The sequence below is a fragment of the Raphanus sativus genome, chromosome 9, assembly GCF_000801105.2.
Source record: "Raphanus sativus cultivar WK10039 chromosome 9, ASM80110v3, whole genome shotgun sequence".
In the NCBI taxonomy this organism is placed as follows: domain Eukaryota; kingdom Viridiplantae; phylum Streptophyta; class Magnoliopsida; order Brassicales; family Brassicaceae; genus Raphanus; species Raphanus sativus.
The window spans coordinates 11,307,198-11,319,275 of record NC_079519.1 but is presented as its reverse complement, the minus strand read 5'-3'; the positions used below and the strand labels follow the sequence as shown (position 1 = coordinate 11,319,275).

Here is a 12,078-nt window from a genome sequence, read left to right as displayed (position 1 = left end):
CCGTAAAATTATGGTACACTGTTTAGATTTGTGTATAAGCATTTAAAGCATTTAAACGTTTAAATATGTGTATAAAAAATTCAACAAAGTTTTTCATCTATCTTATTAAAACAGAAACATTATGACTTTTTCTAGGTGGATTTTTAAATTGGACCTACTATTAGATATGATATATTTTCTGATCCTATTAACTAACAATCAATGTTAGTAAATTATTTCTTTATTCTATGCTAACTTAATACCTTATATACATTCATTTTATCAGTTGGCCCATTTTTTTTCTATTCAAAAAAAATATTTTCATTCCCAATTGATTTCATAACCAACATGCAGTAATGTTAAATTTGAGATTTCATAATCACCATCTAATAAGTTCATGCGATAGCCACCATGCAATACATTACTCCTTAATCCTTAACCAATTAATTTTATATAATAGTCGTACTACATGATATATTCAAAATGGATTCAAATCAAACTTATTAATCCATTACCTTTTAACCAATTCAAACATGACTATATATCGGATTACCGGGTTTACTGGTTCGACGATCTAAATTGGATTTAAAAATGTTGATTCAAACGCAGTTTTTTAAATAGACAAAATTCTTACATATTAAATATTTGTAACATTGTTAACAAAATTTTGAATCATAAAATATCCCGCGCTTCCGAAGCGCGGGTCATGATCTAGTGTTGATTTAAATGAAAAGCAACATGAATATCAGCAGTGGGTCCCATGAATATTTTGTCATGTAATTATGTCATTAATGAATTATGTCAAGTAAAAGAGGAGTGACATGACTTTGTAAATAATTTCAAAAAACAAATGTATAATTTTAGAAGGGATTTTGTTTTAGTAGATATTTGCTAATTTAATCTTATAATTAGATTTTGACCCGTCCTTGAAAAAGGGGATATATTTTTTATTGTACATTTTTTAGAAATTTAATTTTCATATTTGTATTTTTGTAATCATGTTTTTGTTTTTTTTGTAATCATATTTGTGTAAATTTTTTCTTTTAAATGATTAATAAGAAGTTTTAATTTATTCAATTAAAATAGTTGGATCACACCTATATTAATAAGTCATAATGCTATGTTAATAGAATAGACTTGTTATGCCAAATCAACAAACACAGTAAAAATCATTACTAGCTCCAATGATGCTATTTTTTTTTTCTTCATATCCACTAGTATTACTTCTATCAAATATTCCATTTGTTTCCTCAGTTTTGACTATTTTTAATAATAAGAAATAAAATAAGAAATGAAACATACATAAAGTTTCCCAACTATCTGAAGTATCTTCTTGCATATATGTAGTCTGCCAAGTACCTGCAAAGTCTGTCAAAATATTGGCAGATTAGCAAACTCAAATAAAATGTCAATAGTTTTGGTAGATTTTTAAAAAAGTTTTGCGACATACTTGAAGAGTTTGCTTAATATCTACATAAGCTGTCAGATATTGGTAGGTCTTCCTAGTATTTCCAAAGTATGTTGAGTGTCTGCAAAATCTGCATAAAATTAAATGTCAGGAAAGCAAACAAAATTCTAAATATACCGGTAAGTTTGAAAGATTTAATAAAGTCTACCAAATAGGTGCCGAAATGTATTAACCTGCATTTGGATAAATTATAATAAGGATGGATATATACTTAACTGCACTAAATTCAAAAGAGTCTCGATATTCTGTTTTTTGCCAAAAATGAAAAGGGAAAATGGCCAGCGTCTTCTATTGGCGCGACAATATCTAAGACTGAGATCTATTTAGCTGTCCTCTTGTTTGGTTGTCTATTTTAGACTCTTGATAACTAAAAAGTTCATATACTCACTCATGTTTTTGAGCTAAAACGACGCCAAATTAACACAATTTCAGAGGAATAAAACCAAAAATGTCAATATTTTAAGCAATAAGTGTGTGGGCCGAACAATTTTTCCAGCCAATATACATGGTCTTACCATCTCAGTGGCTCTTGATTGATCTGCACAGACACAAAATGTCACATTAATTCTAAAAGAAAAACTAAAGTGACAATTTATACTGTTATACAGGTCAAATTATTTCCAGTTTTATACACAAGGGATGGTGATATATCGCTCATTAATTATAGGGTAATATACAAATATGAAGACGAAGTTATAAAACTACAAGCAAACTTGAGCAACATTTGAAATATTATGGTCGAGCCACAGGCAATCCAATAAATAGATCGGTTTCGACCTCTGATGAATGTTTGGTTCTGTAACCACCTTCGGGTTCACCTTTCTCAGTATGTAATGTTACTGGCAGCAGCGGTCGTAGCAACCTCTCTCTGATTTCCTGAAAACATAGTATTTTTCCATATCATGTAGGGCTAAAGCACTGCTGTGCGTTATTAATTCAACCAAAATCAAACAAGGTTTGTGAAACAACCAAATTTGAAGAGAGTTAACTAGTAATGTTATGATATAGAGGAAGCATACATATTCTAACATGCAACTTCCAACCGATGCGAGTACTAAGAAGATTCATGATTAAATAGGAGAATCAAGAGTGGGAAATTAGTAAACAAACTAGCTCTTAATGAAATCAAGCCCTCCTCTCTCTATACATAGGGAGTGATATATTGGATTAAACTAGGTTTCAATTGTTTAAACCTCAATATTTTATAGTTTTTTTGAAAACCTAAATATTCTTCAATATGCGAACTCAAATGTGAAACCAATGGAAGGTTTTTCCTTTCGTTTGCATATAGCGTTAAGTTCTCAATAAGTTAATTAACGATGAAATCAAACGCAAACCCAAAAAACAAACAATTAAAAGCAAACCCAAACAAACATAAATTACTGCTTGAATAGTTCTCAAACTGAAACCAACCAATCCTTAGTTAATCATGAATCTTCTCACAAGAAAAAGGTTAAAAAATGAGATGGGAATTTCTACGTATTTAAACTTCTTGCTAAACATTGAGATAGAAACTATATAAGTTATATGTTGTTTATATGTATCTTGTGATGAGTGATGAGTGATGGGTATTTACCTTTTCATGTAGCCTTCTTCTCTCGTTCATGAGTTCTCTCTCCTAGAATCAAATAAAGAAAGATCAATAAAAAGTGGATGGATCATGGAATATACAAACGATACCATAAATTTATATTTCTATATATCTTACGTCGAAAAATTTTACCTGTTCTTTTAGCTTTCCTAGTTGATCTGCATATAACTCAGCCTACGTACCAAAATCAACCAATGAAGGCATTATAATTCCAATATGTGTGTGTGTGCGCGCGTGTGTTTTGTAACTGTACCTTTCTTGATCTGACAATACGGAGGCTTTTCTCAATCTGAATGTCTATCTCTTGAAGTTCTGCCACTGAACACGAACCCAAACCTTGCCCCATTAGCTTCCTTCATAGATAGTGGCATTCAAAATAGGTTTTAGGATTCAAACAAAATATTTTTTAGCTTAAAAAAAACCGTAGTAATAGTGAGATAAAAACCGTTGCTGAACTTCAAGGAGATCAATCTTCTTAACCATTATATCCATTTCCTTCTTCAGCTCCTGCATATCCCAAAAAATGCGGAGTACTTTAGTCTATATCAAATTTTGTTTGATTAAAACTTAAATCAAGAATTGGTTTACACAAACTACCTCCAGGTATAGTTGTAGTTGGGGCCTCCGTGGCACAAAATACTCATTACTAAACTTACCATATCTTTCTATTGTCTTCTCCATCCTGAAAAGTTAACTCAATGGTGATGCTTCCATTATCGACTGATGATGATAAAATTCATAAGCTGAAGTATTATGGGCATTACTGATATGCTACATGAATAAATAAAAGTTAAATATAAGCTGAACTGAAGTACAGCAAAATCAATAAAACTCCAAAATTCTTAGTAAACTAAAAATAGAATTGTGATAAAAATATATAGCGATAACGCAAAAAATATATCTAATAGATGACTGAAGTTTTATCTAAATTAGTTATGGGTTTGACTGTTATCTGATTTACAAATATAGTTTTAGGAATAATCTGATGAACAAGGTACAGTTTTTCACGTAATAATCATAAAAAGTTGAAAGCTAATTTTAGTATTAGTGACGTTTGCTAATTTTTGTCGAACCCCTGTAAAATATAGTGGAAAAGTGAAAATTGATGGATATTTTAACTGGTAAATGCATTATTTTCAAACCGTGAAAATGTAAAAAAAAACAAACATTTAAAAGTAAAATGTTTTATACTGTCAAGTGGAAAATCTCAAACATTGAAAATATAAATGTAAAAAAACAAACATTTAAAACAAACATTATTTTCTCTCTAAATATTGTAACTAATAAGAAGTCAAGTGGAATCTGTTTAAGTTCCAAGGTGTACGAATGTTCACTGATCAAGAAACCTCTTTTCTAAAAACCCTAATCCACTTGCTCGTGCTTGAAGAACAAACATTTAGTCAAGCTTTTGGTAGTTAATTGGTATCCTTATGTTTTAGCTCATCAAATAAAATCCAGAAGTACTAAAAGAGGAACCATCTAGAACTAAAACTTGAGAAAAAAAAAATTTCTAAGAAAGTCAGAAACTAGGTAGCAAAAAGGGCAAATCTTTAACGTGTTTGTATTGCAAAATCTCTGGGTACGATTTGGACAGAAAGAGATAGAACTATTCACTACAGAAGTTCTAGTCAATCAATCTTATATGTAGAGAAAAATTTGGAATTAGTACATATGTAAATTCTGAAAATAAGTAGACAAAGGAATCTTACTCGGAGCTAGAGAATTCATATAATCTTCCGTTCTGAGAGAAGACAATGGCCGCAACTTGAGCATCGCATAGAACTGAAAGCTCATGAGCCTTCTTAAATAGACCACTTCTTCGCTTTGAGAACGTGACTTGTCTGCTTGTCACGTTTTCGATCTTCTTGATCTCGATCTTTCCTCTCACCATTTTCCTGCAATACTAATTCCAAGATTTAGATTGAGACTCTTACTAAAGCCAAGCCAAGTAATGATATTTGCTTCAGATCAAAACCAAGAAATGGGTTCTTAAGAAAACAAGGAGATTCAAAATCAGAAGTCAATGTGAGGAATATGTAGGAAACTGAGGAGATTCAAGACCAGATTTATCTAGATTTGTATTAGAAACACCAGAGAACACAATTTTTTCCAGAGGAAAATCAGCCGACAAATTACCTTTACAGATGAGGAATAATTAGCACAACTAAAATAAAGAACAGAAGCATAGAACTGGTGTGGAAAGTAAAACCCTGTAACGAAAATTTCAGAAAAATGCATGAGCTATAGATCTCGTGTTGCTCTCTGTCTCTTACCTCTGCGTCTTTGTACAGGAGCCACAAACCCTAAAGACTAAGTTTGCTTTTTTCTTGACAGAAAATAAAAAAGGAAATAGGAAGAGAAGAGATTTTATTTTCTTCCTTCGGTGATACTAGTTGGATTAATGATTAATACGGCAGAGAACATAATGATTTAAAAAAGAAGAAGGTGAGTCCTAGGTTTTGATTAAAGAAATCTCCATGACTTTATCTGTTTTTGGTAAAATTAAGAATCGATAGCAAAAGGAAACATTTTAATTTAGTAGAAAATATATAATTTTAAATAAATTTGGGAAATATAAGAGACTAATAACACTTTTAATTGGGTTCTCACAAAAATTCTCAGAAATACAATAAACTATAGATGGTGGTTCGGCTGGTCGAGGGAAGCGTTGATAAATCTAGATCATTGTGTTTTGCTACGTTGGAAGGCTTTTCGCATTAAATTATCTTTTAAGCTTTTATGTAAATGGTTCTCATTTGTTGTGTTTTAGTTACAGGCTATATTTTTTTACTGTCGAGTTGACCAAAAAAAAAATACTGTTGTTGTGTTGTTCCGATATTGCTTTTAGTTATTTTCTTTCGAGCTCTTACTCCTGGATTTTATGGTATCCACCAATTTATGTATTAAATATTGAATGGCTATTATTAGATGAAAAAGCTATATCTATATATATATATATATATATATAATATAAAATATTGTTTTTTTGGAGTGAACGTTAAATTTTGTTTACCAAAAAAACCTATTTACATCTGCATCCTTGTTTGATCAAATTATACTTCTTACTTATTTTTATACTACTTACTATCTATAAGAGAATATTCACAATCTTATTCCAAACCAAAATTGTAATGTACCATCCATACCCATTACTGCCTTCAATCTCCAGAGGCTAAGCTTATTACGGATCCCTTTGTCGAGTATCTTCTTCAACGTTGTCATTGGCAACAATTTATTACCATACTTGATCTTGTTCCATTGCTGCTTGAAGCGCATATCTGATACAAAATAACCTCTTCTTTCCTATGGTCTCATTTGTAATTAGTTGTTCAATGGCAGACCAGACATTGGTATAGAGTTTCTCAGGATCCCTTTGGCGAGATGTTCTCATACGTGTGAGGAGTAAAAACACTCAAAGAAAAGGTGATCCCCAGACATGTTGAAAACTCTTAGGCTTCAATTGGTAACCATGAAAATGAATGAAATGAATACAAAAAAACTGAACAAATTTCAACTTAAGGAATTGAATTGGAAAAAAAAAAAATTATAGAGGAACAAACGTTCCCTCTCAAATTTAGAAAAGGAAAATACTTCTTCACTATTCATCAATATATGAGGAACAATGAGGAATGGGGTGGCATATGTTGTTCATTTATAATACCTCAGAAATTTTAGTTTTCAAACAAAAAACTTTATAATTTAAGATATTCACCATAAAATATAAATATATTTGAAAGACATGTTAAAAAAAAAATTCAAAGTCGCTCTAAACAATTAGAAAATGAATGGAGGCATTCAGCTCTGATGGTAAATAGCTCACAACTTTGAATACTGTCTTATTGATCCGAGTGTGACTAGTAAGACTCGTAAAAATTTGGATTCTGCGGGTGGTAATTAGTGTTTTTGGTTAAGAAAGCTTATCATAAGTTCAAAAAAAAAAAATTAGATAATGAAAATAATTTACTTTTGTGGGTAAAGAGTGGGTGGAATAATAATTATTATACATAGACAAAGAATAGTGTTCTTCGATCGGCGTGTCAACATCATCGTACAATGACGTTCACTGCCAACCATTTGTTTTAAGACACGTATGCCTTTTTCACTTTCCCCAAATCATGGTCAGCTTCTGTGTAATGTGACCTCGTCTTTTAAGATTACGCAGATTCCTTTTTTTCTAGAAAAAATTGGCAAATTGGGCAAATCGCAGGTTTGAAATTAGGGAATTGGACGACTTCAAGTTTAAATTGGCCAATTGGGCAACTTTTTGTATTTGCCCATGTAAATTTATGTCTAAATATCCTTTGGGACCTTTGTCAGATTCATTATTTACATCTTTGCCATTTCAATTAAAATATATCTAAAATAAAATTTGTCACATCACCTCTCTCATTCTTTAATTTGTCACACCACCTCTCTCATTTTTTTTTCTCTTTCCTTCTTTTTCTCTCTCCTTCTTTTCCACACCACCAACCATCATCTACGAAAATCATCTCTCTCTCCTTCTTTTCCTCTCATCTTCTTTTTCTCTCTCATTCTTTTCTACACCACAACCTTTACAGTTAAATTAACTGAAGAAGAAAAATCATTTTTTCTTTAACTGAAGAATAAGAAACCATTACGCTCATGTACACTCCAAGCCACTGTTTATAAAATTTATACATATGACACCTAAATGTAATATTTATACACTAAAAATGATTAAAATGAATGCCTAATATCATACAAAAATACTATATATCATTTATTAATTATTAAAAGTATAAATACTAAAAATGTTTATTAAAATTTAAAAATTGATTTCTTAAAAGTAATCTAATGGGAAAAATTATCTAGGTTAGATTTCGATTTTATTGAAATTTATTGTAACTGTATTACATATTACATTCTCTTAATTGTTTGGTTTTTAAAAAAATATTTCATTATATTTCATTATCTTTTAATTGTTTAAATTATATTTCATTATCTTTTAATAATTTAGTTTTTAAAAAATCTTTGAATAATACAAGATAATATAATATCTATTTCTATTAAAACATCTTATATCCATCTAAAATTCTAGTTTTCATGGCTGTGATTTTATTGAGAAAAACTAAACAATTAATAGAAAATGTCTTTTTTTCTATTGAAAAATTATCTAGATTTTATTTCGATTTTATTGATTTTTTTTGTAACTGTATTATATATTTCATACTAAAAATATGATGTATTTTTTTAAAGAAATCTTTCATTATATTTCATTTTAGATGTCTTTAATGTCAATTATTTATTGTTTAATCTTTAATTGTTTAGTTTTTTAATTGTTTAGCTTTTTATTATAAAAAATATTTAATTGTTTAGTTTTTTTATTATAAGATGTATTTCACTTATTTATTTCAACATTTCATTTCTAAACAATCTTAAATTTTATATGAAAAATTATGTTGTCTAAATGAATGTGCTTCACATATATGAAAACACAATTAAACTAATATGTTAATTTATTTTATTGAATTTAATGAAAATATTTTGGTATATCAGCTTTTACAAATGAAATGTTGTTATAAATTATTTCATTGTTTTTACCACCTTTTAGTTAATTAGATCATCTATAATGAGATTGACAAAATTTTAGATTATAATACCAATAGGTTATTAGCAAAATATTTAAATTTTATATAGAGTAAAATGTGAGTTCTAAATAATTAACGTATAATTGTTTTGGAGAGCACTGTGCTCTTGTTGTATTCGTAGATGTATTTAAATTTTATACTTAATATGTATTTAAACTCTCCAATGCAATAAGGGATATAAACAAAAGGTATTCATAGATGTTATGTATTCGTACACCGATGTATTCGTATACCTTAAATATATGTATACTTATGTTTACATATACTTGTGTATTCGTACACCTTAAGTATTCGATGGGTTATGTTGGTATTCATATATTTTATGTATTTGTACACCTTATGTATACTTATGTATATGTACACCTTATGTATTTGTACATCTTAAGTATTAGATGGGTTATGTTGATATTCGTACACCTTATGTATTCGTACACCTTCTGTATACTTTAGGTATTCGTACACCTTAGGTATTTGTACACCTAAGGTATTCGTACACCTTATGTATACTTATGTATACGTACACCTTATATATTCGTACACCTTAGATATTCGTACATCTTATGTATACGTATACTTATTTCTTGAGTTATAGTGAATTAGATTGTATTAAACGTTAGGCATAGGGTTCTGGATTTACCCAAGGGTTCCAGATTGTTTCGGATTCTGGATTTACCCAATGGTTCTGGATTTACCCAAGGGTTCCGGATTTAGGATTCAATGTTTAGAGTTTAGGATTTTAGGTTTAGTGTTTTGTTGATGATTTTTAATATTTAAGATAAATGTAGACAAATTTGTTCTTCCTACCATTTTGACAAAAAATGAAAGATCCATGTAGGTTTCCAAGTTTATTAAATTTACCCAGATTTATGAAAATTACCCATAAATTTATATAATTTTATGAATAATTTATCATTTATTTGGGTAAATTTCATAAATATGAAAGTTTCTTTTATGGGTCAAAATGTATAATTTATTCGGATTCTGGATTTACCCAAGGGTTCTGGATTTACCCAAAGGTTCCTGATGCTAGGAGTTTCAAGGCTCCTAAAACAAATGTTGTAATATGAGTGAAATGTCGAACCAATTCCAAGGGATTCAAAGCACCAAGAATGCAAGTACTTCCTTAATCTAAGTGCAATCGATGATTTGATGATTTCTAAACCCTAAAATGCAATAACTAAACAATTAAAACAGTAAATCAAATGAACTTTCTTTTATGAGAAAGGAGAACTCATGGGTATAGGAATTTAGACCTTGGATGATCAAGCTTCGAGCTAAGGATGGCAACCATCAATCAAACTAATCAACCTTAAGCTTAGACACAATCTTAAACAAACTCTATGTCTAGATGAATGCTCATTTGCTAACATATTTCAGACATCAAATGTCTTTGGCTGAATAATATAAAAGCAATCATTAACAAACAAGTCTATTGGCTTTCTTAACACCCTTAACAACAAATGTCTTTGGTAAGGTGTGTTAAGAGCTTAGGAGAGTTGACTCAGACATATCATCGAACACCTTGTGGGTGGGAGATGTCTAAAGATCAACTTTTGAGAGGCCAACTCAATAGATGCATTACGAATACTCTCATAGGCAAAGAATAAGGTTTGATTAATACTAAAACATCCTAGAACTAACTTAATCACCCTAAATCTTCCTAACCCATGAATTCAATGGTGGATTACTCACTAAGGTTCATGATCACTCTTAAACCTATTTGAGGTTTCAGATTGATCATTAACAGAATAAGAAATCAATAAGATAAACAACAAGAACAATCGAATCAATGATCAAAAGAGATCAAGAACTTTCAATAGAATGATGTTTACCAAGTAACCAAAGATAATCTGCCTGGTGGCTACAAAGTGATAACTTAAACATAGGTTTAGAGTGTGTAAATCGTAGAGGGCAAAATAGTAATTTAACGTAAAACACCGTCCACAGCGGCTTTATGACAGGCCACTATGCCGCTGTGGGTAACAAGGCCGCTGGCTCTCGACGTGGAGCGGTATCCTGACTCATGGCCTCAAGGCCGCTGCGCCCAAAAGCCGCTGGGACACTTAGCCTCATTTTCTCCATGATTGTAACGTGGCGGCTTCAGGAACCGCTGCGGGAAACCGATTGAGCGTACGCAATTTTATTATCCAACACTTGGTTTCGCAGCGGCATAATGACACCGTGACGAAAGGCCGCTGTGGACGCAAAAGGCCGCTGCAACACTTGGTGAAATAAGCACACGAGTTGGAACATCACTGTTGCTTCTAAAACACCTCTCAAACCTACCATGATCACCATGTTGCATCTCCAACACCTGATAAGGACATGTGCAATGAAATGCATCCTAGATATGCCTAGATGATGTCTTTGATGATCAAAATGCATGAAAATATGAAGATAAAACAATGAAAATATGCAAGACATCAACTCCCCCAAACTTGTCCTTTACTTGTCCTCAAGTGAACTTTCTAGGACTCATAGGGGAAGAGGTTTGAAAGTGGGAGCTCATAGCCAAGAGAAACACACAAGCACTCGCTTCAACATAAGAATTCAGCACAAGCACACTCTCCTTTAATATCCTCTAGCTTCTCTAGGCCTATCTTAACTCAACATTATTCATTCACACATTCAGTTCAGCCAACTCTCACATTCATTAAGCAATACAACAAGTGAGCTCTATGCAAATGGTCAATTGGTCCAAGTCATTTGGGTAAGGGAAGGCTTTTTGTTCTAGTGGTCAAGGGGCTCAAAACTCATTATTTGCAAGGGGGTTCACTCTCAAAACAAGTAGTCTTAACATTGCACATAATATATCTAAGAAAGGGATCAACTAATGTATACAATGCTCAATCTTCATTGCTCTACCCTTTTTCAAACATACAAGTGACTCAATTTTTCCCAAAGTTACACCCCACTCACATCTCTCACCCAAAAATTCCAAGAACATAACTTCAAACTCTTCAGTCAAGGGAAATATCTAAACTCTTTAAACACAACCTCTTAGCTCATTCACACTTTGCTAGCCCCCTTTCTTTATTCCTCTTTTTTTTTTTTTTTTTTTTTTTTTTTTGGGGGGGGGGGGCCAAGACTTTCACAACTTGAGCTAGAGGTTTTATACAATTTCCAAAGAGACAATTAAGCACAAGAGTTCAATCATTTTATTTCAACCTTCAAACTCCCAAGTCAAACTTCACAACACTCACCCCCCCACCTATAGCTAGACAATAGTGTATCCTATCTAGCAAAAATGAAGACTGAGCATTGTCGTTCCCAATACTCTCAAGATTATGCACATGCAAGACTTTCCGAAAAAGGCCTCACTCAACAATCAATGAAGGCTTAAAAGGAGGAGGGTTTTAGGGAGTGGACTACCACTAGAGATTGTCAAAAAGATTGGCATGAAAGGCGCGACAACTCTAGTGTGTATATCC

The 12,078-nt window shown here is 31.4% G+C and overlaps 1 protein-coding gene across 2 annotated transcripts; it reads right to left on the bottom strand.

Moving 5' to 3' along the window:
- Window positions 1-2,019: 2,019 nt before the first annotated feature.
- LOC108825537 (MADS-box protein AGL71) lies at window positions 2,020-5,765 on the bottom strand. 2 transcript variants are annotated; one of them, XM_018598844.2, is made up of 8 exons: window positions 5,175-5,765; window positions 4,748-4,933; window positions 3,636-3,720; window positions 3,484-3,545; window positions 3,292-3,391; window positions 3,171-3,212; window positions 3,024-3,065; window positions 2,020-2,323 (listed from the first exon to the last, which is right to left on the bottom strand). In XM_018598844.2, exons 2-8 carry the CDS (start codon window positions 4,927-4,929, stop codon window positions 2,180-2,182), a joined length of 657 nt encoding a protein of 218 aa, XP_018454346.1. In that variant the 5' UTR covers window positions 4,930-4,933; window positions 5,175-5,765; the 3' UTR covers window positions 2,020-2,179. The 2 variants fall into 2 exon arrangements, with proteins under 2 accessions (XP_018454346.1, XP_018454345.1); XM_018598843.2 differs by having other exon boundaries at window positions 5,312-5,765.
- Between the last annotated feature and the right edge of the window lie 6,313 nt (window positions 5,766-12,078).

What these genes read in the sequence shown, in the direction of transcription:
- LOC108825537 (XM_018598844.2), bottom strand. Translation starts at nt 4,929, where the DNA reads ATGGTGAGAGGAAAGATCGAGATCAAGAAGATCGAAAACGTGACAAGC. An exon ending in TATGAATTCTCTAGCTCCGA is followed by an intron (nt 3,721 to 4,747) that starts GTAAGATTCCTT and finishes TTAACTTTTCAG; the next exon opens with GATGGAGAAGACAATAGAAA. An exon ending in CTCCTTGAAGTTCAGCAACG is followed by an intron (nt 3,392 to 3,483) that starts GTTTTTATCTCA and finishes CTATCTATGAAG; the next exon opens with GAAGCTAATGGGGCAAGGTT.